This window comes from Diorhabda sublineata, chromosome X (assembly GCF_026230105.1).
Source record: "Diorhabda sublineata isolate icDioSubl1.1 chromosome X, icDioSubl1.1, whole genome shotgun sequence".
Classification (NCBI taxonomy): Eukaryota; Metazoa; Arthropoda; class Insecta; order Coleoptera; family Chrysomelidae; genus Diorhabda; species Diorhabda sublineata.
Window position 1 is genome coordinate 30,936,597 of NC_079485.1, and position 20,313 is coordinate 30,956,909.

The window sequence follows — 20,313 nt, forward strand, 5'->3', positions numbered from 1 at the left end:
TTTAAAATTCTTCCACTTGCTACTATAGCGCCACCAGTTTAAATTTCTTGCACTTTGTGATAGGTTAGGTTAGGTTATTGCAAATTTTGTATTTTGTATAATATTAGTACCGCTTCTCTGGTCCGGCCAAGAAAGAATGTCCAACATGAAAAACAATCGAAAATAACGATGACGATAAAGGGTAGGTAATTTGATATGATCAACTCGGTGCGCCTACATTTTAATCCACCACAAAAATTATTGAATTTATTAGTTAGGTGACAAAACCAAGCGTGATAAATTTCAAAAACTATAAATATTTGTTATGCTCATCGTGTATTTACGTTAGGAAGTATTTTTAGTAGTGATACTGACGTGTTACATTAAGTTTTTATAATGCATATACGAGGTGTGCTTGACATAATAGATGATTTATTTCTTTTATTTAGATAATTGCATATATTTTTACATCCGGTTCTGACATTATTCAAGTATTCTGAACAGGATATATTTGCTATTCAAAAATCGTCGTCTCTGTTAAATTAATGCTGAATTTTTGTTTCGGTAACTTCAGTTCTGTTGAATTAATCATCATAATTTGAATACCAAACCAATGGATTCTTATCTGTTTGCGATAGTTTCATTTTAAACTGAAAATCCCCCCTAAAAGTGAGAGTTGCGCTGCTGGACACTTTAACAAATTGCAATTGCTTGTTACGTGAGGAAAAATATAAACAACAACATTGAGTTTTCAAGGATGATTTATAAATGTATTTAAATGAAAATATTCGGCTTGACGTAAATCATTAGGAAATAACTGGAAGAGCTCGTATAATATCGATAATATAAACTATTTGTAATATTCTAAACTATTATTTTTGGCCTATCGCAACTGAAGTAAATGGTTGTTAAACTTCATTGTATTGTTAATTTATTTTCATTCGCAAATACTTTATTTTGCTTAAACATTTTTCATGTTTATTCAAATTGGAAAAATGTTTTTCACGTTTCGACTCAACTCAGATCCTTATCAAAATGTTATTTGTCATTGACAACTCTCATACTTGAGTTTTCAGATGTGGCAACACTGATATAAATATCTAAAATCTGACGTTACCATCATAAAGTTTGACATTTTTGATGGTGAACGTACTCAAAACGTGTTATACGAGTGCTATTTGAGTTGTTTACAGATACTTGAAACATTCATCTTGGTAAAAAAAATGAAATTAAGTCGCTGGCGATGATTTTCGATGACCTTCTACATGGATTAAACCAACAGCAGTGTGCAAATCAACTTCGCTACAGGCTGATTTCGTGAGGATCGTTCAAAATCGGTTGTCAAATAGATTTGTTCGCGTTGGATACTGCATAATTTGACAATCGCTCAAAAAAAGCTTTAGCCGATTGGTGATGGAAAATTCAATCGCGGTGCTTCAAAAGCATATGAACCCGAAGCTAAATAATAATCGACTGTATGGGTCTTTCAAGACGAGCCAAATCTATCAAAAGTTATTGGCGCACGAAATACTTTGAATCTAATAGCCGCCTATTTTTTCGAAATAACTGGACATGTCGCCGTCGTTCCATTAGAGCAACGTAGAACAGAATTCTGAATGGCACATCAGCATTTGTTCGCCAGAAATGTTTTTGAACAGTCAACACACCGAAATGATGGATCAACCGCCGTTATGCACCCAATAATTTGTTCTTATTCCTGCAGATCAAAAATAAATTGCGAGGTTAACGTTTTTCTACACCTGAAGGAGTTCAAATAACATATTTTGGAGGTACCTCGATCTGGATGGAAAAAATGCTTCGACAATTGGTTCTAACACATGCAAAGTTTATCGATCTTAATAGAGAAGATTTTGAAAAACAATAAAGCCATATCCAATTATAAAAATTGTTTTTATTTGTCTATCTCTAAATTTACGTAGCAATCCTCATATTAGCGACTCCCCCCGATCTTAGTATTCCAAAAAAAGGTTATAAGTCTTACGAAAATAACACTAGAACATACAAAAACGATGGTTAAGGTAAAACAAAATGTTTCCGGACCCACACAGGACTGAAACAGGTAGATCCTTTATTCGCTACGCTGTTCAATAGAATGGATACTACGTGAAATCGGTTTGAACAGAACAGGGACACTAAAACCAAGAACAACGCCGCTACTGGTATACGCAGACGATGTAGTAATCCTTTCAACATCGAAAAAAGAGCTTGAGGAAACCTTCAGAGCCTTCATAGAAATGACAGAGACAGGGAATCTACAAGTTAACGAAGATTATAAATCGAAGTTCATGATAATGATAACACTTCAAAGAAATAGAGCAATGAGAAGTTGGTCAATACAACTGAACAAAGAAAAGGCAATGAGCTTAGAGAAAGTTTAAAGTTATGTATATCTTGGGGTGGTTTTTAAGGACGACGTTGACGAAATCTAGAAGCAAGGATGACGAAGGGAAGTAAATAATTGGAAGCACCAAATGCTCCAGAAAAGCGAAGCTACATCTATACAAAACAATGGTAAGACCAACAGTGAGCTACGGAGGCGAATCGTGGATTCTTAACACAGCAGAAGAAGAGAAGTTAGATATATGGGAAAGAAAAATACCCAAGAGAATAAAAGGAGATAAAAAGGAGGGAAATTATGGCAGAGAAAAACAAATAATGAAATAAGGAATCTGTTTGAAGTAGAAGAACTAAGCAAAATAATGGGACCAAAAGAATAGAGTGGCTGGGTCAAATACAGAGAATGCCAGATTTTAGAGCAACAAAAAATTGATGGACATAGAACAAGGAGGAACACGAAAGAAAGAAAGATCAAAGAAAAGATGGTACACAGAGGTGATAGAGGACCTAAGAAAAAGAGAGGAATTCAGGACTGGAAACCGAAAGCAAAAAATAGGAAAGAGTAGAAGGGAATCACTTCCATGTAGGAGAAAAAGCTACACAAAGAAATTTCCTAAAGATTTTTATACCAATAATGATGGTATTTGTGATAGTGATACCAATAATTACTGTTTTTTTAGTATTTCATTTTATGTGTAAAAAATAAGAAATTTTTAGGTTAATTCGATGTTAAGACAAATTAAATGAAGTGATGTTAAGTTGTTCTAAAATGTAAAAAATTTTTTACTTTTGGGTGGCGATAAAGCTTGAGTTTTCAATATCTTTCGTTAAATTTAGAGTTGTGGGTTTTCCGGAAAATTTTAAAACAGAAAATTTTCCGAAAATTTTCCAAGCAACTAAATTAATATGGTATTGTAAAATTAAACTCTAGCTCATTAGGGACTGCAAGTAAATGAAATTGGAGCTTCTTATCAACTATGGAATGGATATGATGCCCTTTTACCTCTTCAAACAAACAAACAAACAAAAACACACAAAAAAAATCAAAATTAAATACTTATCAAAGCATAGAAATCGTGGTTTATAAATTTTTAATCATGTATAAAGCTGAAAAGATAAAATGTAATAATTCTATAATAATTGTTATGCATATATAATATCTCAGTGATTAATTAAATACAATATTGGAGCATATTCTATTTATTAAATTGATCAATGAATTTTTAAAATGAAAACAAAAGTATGTTCTAAAATAACGCATATTTCTCTTTAAAAAAAATGAATCTTTTTTTATTAATGATTTTATTAAAAAGCTGAATTACTACAAAAGTGAATTTAAAATCAAAACAAATGACCAAAATTTATACGTAAGAATTTATGGGGGGAAAAAATCAAACATAATATAATTATGATCATATTTTTTCTGCAAATATTTTTCTAACTGTGAAAGCACCAATATTCTATGATGTTGATGTCCTAACTTTCTAGGTCACTCTCAGAATTGGAAAGCAGAAGTGACTTAAATCAGAATCGCTGCTACAACTAGGTGAAAAATCTGCATCCATGTTTTCGTTTAACAGATCATGATCATAATTAGAATTTAAAAACATGACATTGTCATCGCTTAACAAATGAAGATTTTGTGAAACCGATACTAGTTTCGCAGTGCATTCATCTGTCAATCTATTTCTCTTTTTGTTTTAATGTTGCTAAATGCCTTCCAGTTGCGTTCACATGAAGAGGCAGTTGGTGGAATATTCAAAATTCTGACTGCAACCCTAGATAGTTCTCTTGTACTGCAATAACCTTTCCACCAAGTTGTTGGAGATATTTTACAGGCAGCTTTCCAAATAATGTCTTTACTCCAGAGCTTTTGTTTTGCTTTGTATTCTACTATATCTGACATTACTGTAACTTCATTGATACCAGGAGTGTTTTTAGCAACTTCAATTATGGTTTCAATAGCTGTCATTAAATCATCTTCTGACAAATTTTATCCACAATATCGTGGATCCAAAAGATTTGCAGCTAAGTGCACTGGGTGAAAACAGAAATTGTATCTGTCAGTTAAAAATGATTTAACGGACTTTTCTTCTTCTTTGGTCAGGGGTGAAAAAGGCAAATGCTCGATTATTTTTGCATCGATTTTTTTAAATATAACTGTAACTTCTGAAATAGATGGTGCATCACATTCTAACTTCTGTATTGCTGCAGAAATGGGTAAAAGAAGGTTGTGTGTAGTTTGAACTTGCACCCAAAATATATCATTATCCAGTATCTGCTTTCGTATATTTGGAGGCAGTGATAATGAGTCATCTATAGCTGCAGATTCTAAGCAGTTCTTTGTACGCAGCAAACTCTCAAAACATGTTGTTGCTGATCCCCACCTAATTTCTGCTGGCAAAATAAGAGAACTTTCTTTCCCTTGTTTTTCTTTCTGGATTGCCTTCAATGTTTGATTTTCAATGTGGTGATTCTTAAACAATTTGACAATTGCCTTGCATTTTGACAATATTGTTCGAATTGAATTCAAACTTATTATATCTTTTGCCAAAAGGTTTAATCCATGAGCAAGGCAACCAAATATAATCAAGTAAGGATATTATTCTTTATTTGAATGAGTTTTGGTTTCCATTTTTCTTAAGCATCGATGAAAAGAAATAAAAACTTGTTTAGTGAAAACTTATTCTTTAACTTCATAATATTTTTTACATTAGCCAAAATAAACTTTTTCAAAAACGCTACATGTATGCAATAATTTAAATAAGTTTGGGTTTTACTAGTTTTGTTTTTGATTTAAAAACATATATAGTATACCTGTTAAATATATATTTATTTTTTTTCACATCATCAGTTTTCTTAAATTTATTTTCTTATTAAAATATATTTATACCCATTTCTTTCAATTCAACACTCGTAAAAATGTTTTGTATGGATTTCTCATTCTCATAGAATAGATTGTAATCCATGTTATATTTAAAAAGGATATCATGTTAAGGAAAGGTATTTAAAAACAATATAGAAGGTGCATTCAATTAAGAATTTAGAACAATTATTATTATTTGATTCAGTAGATATCTATACCTTTTATCAAATTACTGGCAAATAAAAGTGAATAACTCAGCCAAAAATTAAGTTATATACACATAACTATGGTTTAATACTATTATTAAGAATAAATAAAAAAATTGTTTACTTACATATGCTATCTGAAGCACATTTCTTCCACAAGAAGTTTCTCTTGTCTTATTTTGCACCAACTTTTGAAAAATGCATTTTATTCTTTCTGGACATTTTTTACATGCACATAAATGTTTTTTCATCCTTGTGACATTATTTCATCAAAATGTTTCCACACACTTGTTTTTTTCTGGTTACCCATTTTTCTTCACAGAGAGCAGGATTAATTTTTCTTTAGTCCCACTACACAATTCTCTTTATAGCAGTGGTGCCATCTTCTGGCTTTTGCCACTACCTAATTACTTTATTTTATCAAATAACAAAAGAAATGGGTGATTCATGTCCAGTGCTTTTTTGTTATGATATGAAATATGGTGACTTAAATTAAACAATGGGACAAATTTTAAGTAAAACAGAATCAAATATTTAATTCATGTGGATTACAAAGTTAGTATTATAACCTATAGTTTTTGTTTAAATGGTACAGAAATTGACAAATAAAAGAAAACTAATAGAAGAATGGAAAGTTCATACATGTTCTATAAAAAAATTTCTAAAAAATTGCTTTTTTGACATTGAAAATTTTCCGGAAAAACAGTCGAAAATTTTTGGAAAATTTTCCTCCCCACATCACTAGTTAAATTAGGCCCGAAATTTTCAAAATTTCGATTATAAGTAGCTACAGTAACGAAGATGTATTGCAGGTCACGTGGATAACGAATCATATTTAGTGAAAGCCTTGGAAAAAATTGGACAAAATGCCACTTTGAAAGAGCACGAAGAAATAATAGGGAACGCTTTCCTGAAATTCGCCGTAGTGACACAAGAACTTTCAGCTTTGATGAAGACCCTCATGCAAAATTTAAACAACATCGTTATGTTTCCTTTAGACAGTCTACTAAAAGGCGATCTGAGGGGAGTAAAAGGAGACTTGAAAAGGCCTTTTGATAAAGCTTGGAAAGATTATGAAAATAAATATGCGAAAATTGAAAAGGAAAAGAAACAGCAAGCCAAAGATGCGGGGCTAATTAGATCGGAAGTTACGGCTCCGGAAATAGCCGACGAAATGGAAAAGGAAAGGCGTTTATTTCAATTACAAATGTGCGAAGTAAGTTCGACGTTAAATATATCAATTATTAGTATTATCAAAAAAAAACGGTAAAGTGCTTAAGTGTTTTTTTTATTTTTCAGTATTTGATAAAGTATAATGAAATAAAAACGAAGAAGGGTATTGATCTTCTTCAAAGTCTTGTGGAATATTACCATGCTCAAACAAAGTAAGATTGCAACTAATTACTGAAAATTTTATATTAATAATAACGTTATTTTCCAGCTATTTTCAAGATGGACTGAAGACAATAGAACATTTTGGTAATTACGTAGCAGATTTAAGCATTAGATTACAAAAAATAAGACAAGCTCAAGACGAAGAAAAAAGAAAATTATGTGATTTAAGAAATTTGATAAAGTCAACTCCTAGTATCGAAAAAGAAGTAACAATATGAAATTTCCTTGCTTTACATTTCGATTAATAAATTATTTCGTTTTAGGTTGGCTCCCAAGTCGATAAAGGTGCTGCAGGGTATTCCTTACATCAACTTCAAGGTGATAAACACCACGGGGTAACAAGAACAGGATATCTGTTAAAAAAATCAGAAGGAAAAATGAGGAGAGTCTGGCAGAAAAGGAAATGCAGGGTACAAGCTGAAGGGTATTTAGAAATTTGTCATGCAGATGAAAGTAAACCTCCAACTAGAGTCAATCTACTGACTTGTCAGATTAAAATTGTCCCTGATGACAAACGAGGCTTCGACTTGATTTCTTGTAAGTTTAAAATAAACACAAAAAAATTTTTACAAACAAATTACAGGTTCCTAGGTCGTAATAGAAAAGTAGGCTTTCTAATAGCCCCTACTTGAAATTACTAAAGGCTGTAGTCGACTAAAAAGCCGATCAGACACTTTAGCTTGAGCCTTTTGATGTCATTTGTCTTGCCCAAGAGTTTGAAACTTGCACACATGAGTTCTGAGCACTCACAGATGACGTGGTCTACAATTTCTTCCTCCTTCATGAACCCACAGCATTCCAGGTTGTGCGTGAAGCCCATGGTGTTGAGATGGCGTCTTGTTCCCTTCTATTTAGTTGAAGCAGTTGTTCATTAAGAGAGACAGCAGGTCCTTCTATGTGTTCTTTAGCTTTTCTTATACTATTTCTTTCCATCTAGCGCCGCAGAGCCTTCATTGTAAGCCAACAGTTAAGATACAAAATACCAACACTTATGGCTATACCAGAAATGGATTCACAGATCCCAATCTGGTTCAGTGGTTAGGTTGCCTCAATCATTCACCAGTTCTTGTAGGACTTTCTTGCAATCCAGCACCATCCTGGAGTTCAACGTTTCAGTCGTTATGGCTTTTATGTTATATGTCAGTTTTACTTTCTGAGCAGATTGAGATTACTGTACATCTATGACTTTGATTGAGTATCATGTGTCTACATTCTATCCAAGCAAATACCTCGGCTTTAAAGACGAAAAAGATTTGCTTATTTGTGGGTATTCTCCATTCGCAGAAGCCTGCTCCGTCCAAGCTATTTATCCTGGAGCCATCTGTGTACCAAGTGACTGCATTATTTAGTATAGCGGCCTTAGAGTCACTAGTCCACTACTCTTCCTCTCTCTCTTTCAATGATGTGTGCCTCCAAGCCCTTATTATTAACAGTAGCAGACGTCATCATTACCCATCAAAATAATTGGACATTCACCCGCGACCTGCGTCCAAATTTTTGTATGGGCAGCTTGTCCAGTCTGCAGTTCTTTGGGGAAGTTCTGACCTCATGGCTTCAAATTGTATCATCAGGTCCACAGGTTGCATTTACAATACTTGTGAGTTCCTTTCGTTGGAATCTTTCTAGAATTGATGTTGTTTTTTTATATACAAGCCCAAGAGGCTAAACCCTATTAAACTCTAGTAGTTCGAGTGGTGCCCACCGTATGGAGACACCTGTGGATATTGATCTTGAACTTCTGTAAAGAAAGACTTGCTTTTATAGCTGATTCCACAGGCTTGTACTTCTTCAAAATAAACATTCTGGGCATCTGCAGGCGAACTCTGTGTTCATGAGCCACGTCTGCCTGTCGAGTTGGTCTTGCAAATACTGCTCTAAGTGGGATGTAAAGCCTCATAGTTGTATACCACAACTCCAGGCAGGTTCCAGTGTAACTTTGTATGTATGTGTATAGTAAGTACCATGTACACCGCGACCCAAAGGATCTATTGTGCCCCCCTTCCTTACTGTGATACTATGGATACTTACTGTTTACAGCTGATTTATTATTCCTACTTTTCTTAGATAGTTCAGAATGAGAGGTGGTTGTAGCTGTCAAAAATCTTTGTCTTCTATTTCATAGGCTCCCTGGAGTTCCGTAGACTCTCACACTTCCAGGGAATGTCGATAGAGGTTACGTCCTCTGCACAATAGAATCTTCTTACCATCTGTATTCTTTGCAAAGTCTAGCATACTCCGACAGGACTCCTCTTAGTATTCGTAGGTTGTTCTTACTTAGGCTGATACATCCAGCAGATCTTGTCCTGTCTCGGCCCTTTGAGATTGTCCTAGTAACAGGTTTTGTATAGTATCAGCTAGTTATTTATTATTAATTGAGATCTTCCAGTTTTATATTGTTCATCTTCTATTGAGGTGATCAATACTTTATATTATTTTTTTTTGTTCACAAATTGTCTTGATTAGGACTTTTTTGATTGTAACTTTAATAAAGGTTGAAATGTTGAGGTTTCAATCATTTTGGTCTTTATAAAATCAAGACAACTTATCAAGAAAAACGTCTGAGACGTAAATATATTTTTGTAATTTTAGATAATAGGACTTACCATTTTCAAGCAGAGGATGACTCTGATCAAAGGGCATGGATGTCGGTATTAGTAAACTGTAAAGAAATGGCTCTGATGAAAGCTTTTGATGATAGCTCTAAGACTGGTAGTGATAAAGTTAATCATAGTTTTATGGAGCTTCAACAGGCTATTATAAAATATATCCAAAAAATACCAGGAAATGATAGATGTTGTGACTGCAACTCTCAAAATGGTCGGTGTGCATACATTATTTCTTCTGTGATATTTCAATAAATCATATTTTTTTAGATGCAACGTGGTTATCAACAAATTTTGGAATAATAGTGTGTATTGAATGTTCCGGTATCCACAGAGATTTGGGAGTTCATATTAGTAGAATACAATCATTAACTTTAGATAATGTTGGTACTAGTCAGTTAGTCCTTGCCAGATTCATGACAAATAATCTTTTTAACGATATTATGGAGGAGCAACTATCGCCTAATGAAAAATTGGAACCATCGAGTTCGATGTAAGTAAAAATCTATCCTCGCAGTTTGAGGTGCTTTCTATACTCAAATTTTTTAAATTGGATTTCGATTTTAGGGAGGAAAGACTTAATTTTATTAGAGCTAAATATGTCGAAAAAAGATTCGCTACAAAGCATTGTGAATCTGAAAGGGAGAAATTGTTTGAACTGGAGGAAGCTGTTAATAGAGGTGATTTACAGCGGCTACTACAAGCTTTTGCTGAAAATGTTGATTTCGGAGCGCCACTACCAACTTCAGTAAGTATCTATGCTTAACTCTTCACAAAAATCGAAATTTATAACTTTTCAGTTGAAGTTTTGATGATTTTCTTTCTTCTTTTCTACGACTTCTACGACTCAGAATTAACTGGACCATCTACACCTTGCCCATCTGTTATGGAGCTCTATGAGCTCTGTTATATGAAATGTCTTCAAAGAATTCTTGTACTCGCTTCTATAAATTTCTTATCCAAAAAATTTTTTGTGTTGGATTGAGATCACAACGTACCTGCCGTGTACAGATGTCTGTGGATATTGATCTTGAACTTCTGTAGGTTGTAGTGTTCGGGGAAGACGTTCCTTGGTGGCTTATTCCACAGGCTGGCCCTTCTTCAAAGAAAGGAGCCCGATAAATTGACGTTCTGGACGTATGTAGGCGAACTTTGTGTTCATGAGACACGTCGATTAGGTCTTGCAGATACTGCTCTAGGTGGGATTGTGTTGGTCAGTTCTTCTATGTTCTAAGCTGTCCAAGTTTCTGGTCAACTCTGGATCGCTTATAAGTGGAACTGCTCTCTTCTGTATTGAATCGAGTATCCTCAGGGTATGATTGGAAGCCGAACTCCAAATGTGCGAGCAAAGATGGACGAATGTAAGCCTTGTAAGGGATTAGAAGCGGGGTATACAGTTGTTTGGTCTTAAAGAGAAGCTGCATTAGCTAATTCGTCCAAGTGAACAAGCGAATTTGTGGTGATGGTCATATTTTATGCCCAGACAAGACCAAATCCTGAGTTGCCAGTGCCAGCCTACTTTGTACCAACAGCAAAGTGGGGCTTCCACCCCACTCTAGATTGTTTTCAAGATTGGTATTGATGGTGGTGATCTGTTGGTGTCTACGGGCTTGGGTGTTAGCAGAGTTTATTGGAGTAGCTGATTTTGAACGACACCAGTGAGCGATCGTCGGCAAAGCTGTAGATTGAGTTCGCCTCATACCTGTAGGTAAATTTTCCTATACCACAGTGTTTCTGGACAAGTGAAAGACTGTTGTACTCGTCTTCTGCGAAATATATTGACTCATTTCACTAGATTTCAGAATGACAAGGAACTTAGACCAAAAAAAAATTACTTAGGTCATTGAGTTTCTTACGGCATTCTTAGATTATAATGTAATCAATAACCTAGGAGTTCAATGCTTTGATAGCAGTGTTTTTGTTAGAATGGATTGCTGTGTCACTTTTATGCGTTTTCATTTCCATAGTTTCTAAATGACTTTTATTCAGGATGTTACAACAGGCTTGGTAATTTAATTTATTTTCGATTAATTAATATTAAACTGATTTTTTTTAGAAAATTGGTGAAACAGCTTTACATCGAGCAATATTGAATGAATCGGGTCGTACTCTTCACATAGTAGATTTCCTTATCCAGAACATGTCTAATTCCTGTATCGATAAGGTTACAAACCCTCCAGTTATACCAGAAATGAGTGGTTCGAATACTGCATTACATCTTTGCGCTTTGCACGACAAAGTTGAATGCATGAAATTATTGTTACGAAGTGGTGCTGATACTTCACTTAAAAATTCCCATAATAAAACTGCAATGGACATTGCTCAAGAAATGGGAAACAACTCATGTCAAGAATTGGTAAGTAATATTGGCTAATGTTAAATTAAATTTTGATTCAATTGAGTGAGAATGTCTGGAAGCACTAAGAGTATGGATAGTACTTGAGTCTTGTTAAAAGCATAAATTAACATTAGCAGATATTGGTAAAAAGATAATTATTTTTAAATATCTTCTTGTTTAGGTTAGGAAGGTCTCAGCTGCTAGGACAGTTTGGCCTGTTTGTATTAATATTTTCAAACTTTGTGTCTATTTATGATTCATGTCTCCTTACACTTTCTAATACTAACGAAGCTCTAGGATTATAAATTGAAGCACCTTAAAATTTGGAGATAATTTTGATGGTTTAACTGCTTGGAAATTTAAACACTATATCTTGCACTGAGAATGGACCATAAACTCTATTTGATGTCTTGAGAAAACTTTGGAGAGTGTACAATAAAGTTATTTATAGATTTGTTATAAAACATTTTTGGTAGGTTTTGCTTTCACCACAGGGACATAAAGTTGACAACTGTGAAAAACCAGGGGTTTCTTCTCGAGGAGTTGATACATAATTTTAAAATTAAATTGAATATATTCAAAATAATTTTTGCTACCACCCTAGTAAAATTAAATTTTGTTTTTAGTTGCAAAATGCTGCCAACAGGTTGAAAAATTATTTTGATAATATCAATATTGATTGGAACTTACTTCATGATGATGGATCTACTGATTTTTCGGATGATGAAACTATAATTGAGGATAGGGTAAGAAATATATTTGTAAATCTTATAATTAGTCGCTTTTGGATCTACAAACTGAATTTCAATGATTTTTTTGATATCTTTATTTACAGGAGGGATTCATGGGAAAAGTATCTCATTTTATGATTTTATATGGTTTTTATTACTTTAAATACAAGCATTTATTCAAATATAATGGGTTCTAATTTCTGTATAAAATATGAAACTATATAGGGAATATTTAATCTTTGCATTTAAAATTTTTGTTTTTTTTAGAATGGATCCTTGACTCCAGAGAAGAAAAACCGTTCCAGACCTCCAAGTTATACAGGTGGGGATTCTCCTATAATTTTACGTTCACGATCATCCACTTGTGATAATTTACAACTAGGATCTAATTCTAATACTATTAATAGACAAATGCCTCATCCCTCCTCTACACATTCTAAAAAAACAGGTAAAACATTAAGAGGCATGAAACAACTCAAAAACGCCCACTAATTTCAAAATTTAAATGTTAAAAAATAAACAATCGGTGTTAAATTTATATTGCTCTATATAGCACTAGCATTCGGCTAATTTCACTTTTTGCAGACACCGCGCGGTATAATCTATGAACATTTCTGCTGATATTGTTTGGTAACTATGAAAAATTCACTCCCCATTAACCTTTTACCGATATATCATTGCACGTTTTCGTCTGCCGCACATTATTAAGAACCGCGCAATACTTTTAATATATGTTAACACAACTAGAGTAAGTTGGAATTTCTAGAACCACTAGACTAACACAAATTACACTGCATGGTTCTTCGAACCGGGTATGAATATATGGCAGGCTCGAAGGACCAGACAGTTTGTTAAGTGGTAGTAAACGATGTGTAGGTATAGAAGATGATACCGGATCATTTATATTTTGAAAGTTTGATGTATTTGAAAGTATTCTAGTTGTGATAACTTCAAATTTTAATATTGCACGTTTAAATTAAAGGCACATGTTTAAAGTTATGATGTAAATTCCCTGTCACTTCATAATCTGATTCATGACATAAAAATCGGTATTTATAACTGTTAAAAAGTTTTTTTCTTCAATCTGGGTGTTTGAGTATTTAATTATTTTTAGTTTTGTGTGTTGTACTGTATACAGTATTTGTGTGGACTTTTTTCACGAAGAGGCTTTTTGCAAGCAGGTAAGGGACGGGGCATTCTGTTATTTTTTTAGTGGTGGTGGTTCTTTTTATTTGATAAAAGTGTAGAAAGATCCACGTGCTTCTTAGCAATATTTTTATCAAAACTAATCAGGTGTACTAACTTTTTTGTAAAAAGTCTCATCATTTTTTTTTTTTCTGGAAACATTTTTCGACGCTCTTTTTGCATGCTTTTTAAAATAAAAAGTTTCAATTTTTATCTTTGTTTCATAGCACTACAAATTCATTATTACACTCGTCAGCAAAAAAATGACCTACAATTGCAAGTCACTGACAAAAAAACTTTAAGCTAATAGTATTACCTTCAAAATGATTGTAATGTTTCTTTTTGTTACTGTCCAACAATATGTTATGATCAGTAACCACCCTGTTTATGCTTGTTTACAATAGACTATCGATTAGTTATCAAACGTCAACCGGTAAACATCTCCGTTAATAACAAACAAGAATTCTGCTTGAAAATGGTCATAAAAAGTGATAAAGCAGCTCAAGCGGTCACCCTATTGCGAAAAGTCCACGTTCAGCGAGAAGCGGGCAGTGCGATGAACATGAATCAATCTGCCAGAGTTTACCGTCGTTACAAAGTTATCGGAATTCCGAAAGAAAAAGGTGCACATCCGAGAGAGATGACCGATTCATTGTCAGCACATCGCTGAGACGTTAAGACCTCACTGGTGTTTAAATCCACCAAGAGCTCAGCGAAACTCGAGGAGTGGCTGGACAGTCAGAAGAAGACTTAACGCAGCTAGCATTGAACCAAAAAAGCTAGCTACTGTCCCCAAATTAACTCCATCCCACCAAGTAGCTCGTCTACGAATTGCCTGAGAACACGTTAATTGAACTGACCAACAATGGGGCTCCATTCTCTTGTCAGACGAAAGCAGAGTCTGCCTGGATGGTGGCTATAGAAGAGGACGAATCTACAGAAAACCTGGAGAAAGATTAGCGTGGTATTGCATAAAAGAAAACGTGACTTTTGGAGGAGGAATGGAAGGTACAGATTTTTTACTAGAGACTTTTGACCGCGAGCGTGCGACAAGAGTTCATTTATTTGCTCATGAGTGTATATCAAGAAATTTAGTTTGAACAATTCTTACAAAACTATTGATTACAATACTGAATTAAATGGAATTTCACAATTCTAAAGTCATAATTTAGTACCAGTGATTAGGCTAAATAGTTTACACATCTTTCCCTTCTGTATTTCTGTCTTTGCCTAAATGACTTACACAGTTATTGAATAGTCTGGATTATTCTTAACCCTACTAGATTATTCGAAAGAAAATTGGATTGGTTACAAAAGCAGCGCACGACAGGAGGGAGAGATAAATTATGGAAAAACGTAAAAATTATAAACCTTGATTCTATATTTTTGGAAGAAATAATGTAAACCCCTTGGTGTTTTATAATATAAAGAATAATGATAAAAAATGACACTAAACAGGTTTATAGTTATTTTTTAAACTTAATTATTTGTTTGTTATGGTAATTTTAGCAGCTATGGTGCATAATAGTTTGAAGAAAAGAGCAGCACCTCTACCACCACCGAACAGTTCAGTCCAGTATGGTACATTACCCAGTAGCCACAGTAGAACGCCCTCAGATCCAATAGCTCCTGGTTACCATACACTAAGTCATACTCACAAACGATCACCTAGTAGTGATAGCAGTTCCGGTAGATCTGTGATACCCATAGGTGAGTCTACACATTTTCCTCATTAGTAGTTAGCTATTACCTCCTCAAATGAACGTCTATTCTCAATTTTCTTCTCTATTTCTTCTAGTAAACAAACTAGTCATGGCAGATTGTAAAAATTCTGATAAATTTGGTTCGGTACGAAGACCACAAAACCCTCCTCCGCCTGCACCTAATCTCTCTTCAACTAGATTATCAAATGGAAGATCTACTGAAAGTATATCTTCGATGGTGTCAGATATTGATGTTTCTTCTATGATGCATAATCCTATACCACCACCAAGAAGAGTAAGTGATTGTTTTTAAAGGTTATCATCACCCTTTTAAGTTCACTTAAAATGGTGTATTATATGTCATTGTTGATATTATTGTCCTTACTAGTATGTATTTGGTGTTGCGGGCTGAGGATTCAAAATAAAACTGCCCGAGAGTTTTTTTAATATGCCAACGTTTCGATCTTTTATTTGATCTTTATGAAGGCTACAAATATATGGTACACTATAATGTTGATGAAGAGTTATAACGTACCATATATTTTTACCCTTCATAAAGATCAAATAAAAGATCGAAACGTTGGCATTTCAAAAAACTCTTAAACAGTTTTATTTTGAGTCCCCTACCCGCACCACACGATTAAAAATTAAATATTTGTAATTTTATTTTAAAACTAGATAATCCAAATGTTTCAAGTATGCAATATTCAGAGTACATGGGTACCAGGAGACAAATGGTGTAGAAGAAAATGAGATAGCTGATAAACCAACAAAAAAAGTAATACAATCACCTGCTGGGGAAAAGAAATCTTTTTGAAGAACCAGCACTGATACAATATTGGAAGAATTTGGTAAAAAGAAGAAGAGGTTGGACTACTGGGATAGCCCAGTAGGGCTAAAACACTATTGGGTACCATGACCAGAAGAGATGAAAAATGCATTGACTAAAGGAAATCTGCACTGAAACTGTCAACAGAGCTTATAATAGACCACTTAAGAAATTCAGAAAACAACTGCATATTTAGTGGGCTAAAAAGACAAATATACATTTTTGCCGAACACAAGGCACTAAGTAATTACTTCATATATGGGAGACTTACCTAAACTGTTCTTGGCGGAGCTCTAAAATCTATTAAAGGATCAGGAATAAAATAATTCGTAGTTTTAGAGACAGTTTGTAGAAACCGAATGGAGGATGGGGCACAATATATATTTCATATCACCCTTTTAATTATACATGTATTACAGCAGAACTACTGTTTTTCTCCATAGAAATATGCACGTTTGTTTTTGAAGAATGTTTATTGTATGAGTTATTAGAATTATTTTTATAGTATAACCTATTTTCAATCTAGGAGGTGTATTATTTGATTGAATGCCATAATGTTTTAGTAAATTAACAAATAAGACATAAATAAACAAACAAAAAGATGCCGACAACATATATATCGGAAACTACTGATAATATTTTTTTCCGAAAATTTTTCATGGTGACTATTCCAGTTTAAATAATTTGTACAGGAAGAGGATGTAACATTTGTTTTTTCTTAATGAATCAGTTTATTTTATTGTGTTTTCAGAATCTAGGATGAATTTAAAACATCCAATTTGAAGAGTTCTAGTTTTTTATCACAATATAGGGATAGACCAAAACGAACACTTACACCCCTTGATATGAATGTAAAACACATAACAATTTTTGTTTCATTAAAAAACCCTCCAATTTTCATGTATATATAATTATTTAAGGTAGAATCCCTTGGCGTTGAGAAAAATTAAGTTGTGAGTGAGTTATACAATTTTATATTTTACCGAATTTCCGGTAATTTCTTAACTCCCCTGATATTTCTAAATATTTAGAAAGCTTTAGATTCGAGCAAATTCTGATAAGTGTTAATTAACTTTCTTTGTATTTTAAAAAATAAATTATGTTGTGAAGAGCTGCATCTGACATAATTTTAATTGAAAATTACAACCCTTCAGACGTAATATTGAGATTAATCATATATTTCAAAACAGGGTGTTCAATTTCGAAAACAAGATATCCAATTTCAGTGGTTTCCAATATGTGTACTGAACTCGTCTTATTATACACACTGTGTACTGTTCTTGTTACTAAATACTGGCCTAATTACATCTACCGTGTGCTCGGTCGATACAACGCACTCAACCTAGTAAGTCATAATGTAATCGAGAAGGTACTCACCGAATTAGGGACGAGTAATTTTGAACGAGTAAACTTTCTCATTTATTTTCAAAATTCAAAACTCGAGTGCTTCTGGGATTCAAAATCGACTGCTTATAAAGACAAACACCGACGAGATGCTGCTTATCGGAAATTGGTTGTTGAAGCAGATGTGACAAATAGAATGAAGAATTTGCGATCAAAATAAAACCAAGAAAAGAAAAAAATTGCAGTTTCAAAACTACTGATAACTCTATCAGGAATGTAGTACTACTCGCCGGATCGACGTAGCTCGACCGAGCTACTCGATAGATGCAGTTAGACCCAAAGTTTATACATGCCTCAGCAGGTGGTAACCAATAGAGAATGTAACCTCGCTACCCAGAATTTTTTGTATTAATGAAGCAATAACAAGAAACCACGCTTGAATTGTGTCAAATGTCCTGTGCCAATTTGATTTCAAATAATTCCTCTTTATTTAAAAAACGGAATATTACCCCGTATGGTGATATTGAAATGAGATTTTTCGGTATTTAGTTCTTATTATTTCATTTTGTCATAGAAATGGTTAAAATCATAGCTTTATAGAATAATAGTGCAGATATATTCTTCTAGGTAGTACATTTATCAATCTAATTGGTTCATGATTATGGGTGGTAGTAAATTCGGCCAGATAGCAGGTAGATGACGTTTTGATGTGGTAAATTCGGTCAGAAAAATTGAGCGTGTTAAATTTGTACATGTAACTCAACCAGTTTCCCCTAGTCTTCATTAGTGAACCCGCGAGTGCTCCACTGATTGTTTTGACCCGTTTCTTAGCTTCACTTTCTGTTCTCATCCGTTTCCGGCTCGAGAAGAGAGTAAATCAACCAACTCCCAATACGCAAACAGCAACTGAAAGAAATTAAACTCAGAATAATTACATGTCTCTGCACACTCAGCAGACTCTTTTTTTGAGAATAAATAATTGTATTAAAACAATGTATTAATTTCCTCATTGTGACAAAGTGTCTGGAGCTAATCTACACCCCTTTTTCAAGTTTAACTATAAATAAAATAAATTATCTCACGTCAAACCAAACACAATCCAGTCCAAACTTCTTTTGCGAATGTACAAATTATCATATTCGTTCATCTTTGGATTATTGCTCGCACATTTGGAGCTTGGTCCCCAAGCATATCCAAATTCGCTTGTTGGGTTTTAAAGTTTGAAGCAATATGTCGTAGCATAGTCACATGGCCGATTTAGCAAGGCAGCTTCATAAAAACTTAGAGCCCTCTTTGAAATCAAAGAGTTTTATACCCCGTAAGAGCTTCTAATCCTTTACAAAGCCCAGGTTCGTCAATCTGAACATGCTCGACTCAATATAGAACAGAACAATTCGACTTATAGACGATACAGAGTTGACCAGATGCTTTTCCGAGCTGTCCAACACGATCCCACGTAGAGCAGTATCTGCAAGACCTACTTGACAGGCAGACGTGGCTCAAGAACCCCAAGTTAGTCTGCAAACTCCTAGAACGTCAATTTATGAGAACTCATTTTTTTGAGGGGAGAAATACAAGCCTGTGAAAGCAGCTACCAAGGCACCTATTTTCCGAACACTACAACCTACACAATATCCACAGGCTTCTCGAACTACTTGAGTGTAATAGGGTTCACCACCTTGCTTTTTACATAAAAAAGTAACAAGTATGACTCTAAGAGACAAAAATAAATAAAATGAAGAGAATGATTTTATTAGAATGAATTACTAAGCTGTTGAAGTGAAAAACTCGCGTTTCCGTAATCAGATTGAAACAAAACAAATTTCGTCTATTAAAACGCTTGAGATACTGATGATTCAAGTTTCTAGCGAATCAACAGATCGAGTTTCTTCAAACCGGTTGCCAACTGGTTCGTAATCAGTTGCCCCGTCTAGTTCCCCATTCGAATACAAATGTTGTTACTCATTGCAAACTGGTTAGTGATTTGCGTTAGATATGAGTTTCTTTTCAGTTAATCAGTGTGTATTCGGTTTTACGGCTCCCTGGAATGGAATCTCACCAGTTCTTCTTGAAGATTCACTAATGGTATGAATTGATGCATTGCAAATGTTTTTTTGCACTTCCACATAGTTTTAACCAACTTAGCAGTATAACTGAAGCGATACTTTTATTGTTTATACCATAACAAAGGTTTACCGCGCTCATTAACATTTTCTTTCAATTCCACTTCCATGATGTCAGCAGTACGAAAATATTTCAGTAACTGAAAAAAAATTGTATATACTCTAAAAGTTTTAAAAACCCTAACGATTATTATCCAAGAATTTCATCTAATATATAAAAATCTAATTTAGGGATGTGTTCACTTACATAAGTAAGTGCACAAAGTTAGAGGAAACCTTTTTTTATTTTTCGGACATTTACCTGCATCCTGTACTCAGGTACTCAGGTGACATTTTTGGCCAAATTTGAAACGACCTTTGTGAAACCGTAGGTCAGATCAATTTACATCCCCTGGTTATTTTTTTCAACTTTTATCGACAGTATAGTCTAAAATATACGTTTTTTTGTGATAATAGTAAACAGTTCGTACAAGATATTTACAAAATTTTTAACTTATATATCCCTAAAAAATTGATTGTATTCACTGATTCTCATTTCAATAATCACTTTATTTTATCATGTGCCTGTATGGTTTGCAGAAACGCAAGTGTCGTGTGGATAGTGTTACTGAAGATAACGATGTATCTAGTCTGGTAAAAATGCATTTTGTGTC

The 20,313-nt window shown here is 33.9% G+C and overlaps 1 protein-coding gene across 6 annotated transcripts in view; it reads left to right on the forward strand.

Moving 5' to 3' along the window:
* LOC130450632 (arfGAP with SH3 domain, ANK repeat and PH domain-containing protein) overlaps positions 1 to 20,313 on the forward strand; it is a 61,196-nt gene that overhangs the window by 30,249 nt on the left and 10,634 nt on the right. Inside the window, exons 3-15 of one of the 6 annotated variants that reach the window (XM_056789132.1) lie at positions 6,222 to 6,625; positions 6,709 to 6,794; positions 6,851 to 7,010; positions 7,068 to 7,341; positions 9,394 to 9,621; positions 9,678 to 9,900; positions 9,975 to 10,155; positions 11,464 to 11,763; positions 12,372 to 12,491; positions 12,744 to 12,924; positions 15,171 to 15,371; positions 15,460 to 15,659; positions 20,240 to 20,293. In XM_056789132.1, coding sequence (XP_056645110.1) covers positions 6,222 to 6,625; positions 6,709 to 6,794; positions 6,851 to 7,010; positions 7,068 to 7,341; positions 9,394 to 9,621; positions 9,678 to 9,900; positions 9,975 to 10,155; positions 11,464 to 11,763; positions 12,372 to 12,491; positions 12,744 to 12,924; positions 15,171 to 15,371; positions 15,460 to 15,659; positions 20,240 to 20,293 — 2,612 coding nt within the window. The remainder of the gene's footprint in view (positions 1 to 6,221; positions 6,626 to 6,708; positions 6,795 to 6,850; positions 7,011 to 7,067; positions 7,342 to 9,393; positions 9,622 to 9,677; positions 9,901 to 9,974; positions 10,156 to 11,463; positions 11,764 to 12,371; positions 12,492 to 12,743; positions 12,925 to 15,170; positions 15,372 to 15,459; positions 15,660 to 20,239; positions 20,294 to 20,313) is intronic. The other 5 variants (XM_056789133.1, XM_056789135.1, XM_056789136.1 and 2 more) reach the window with 5 other exon arrangements.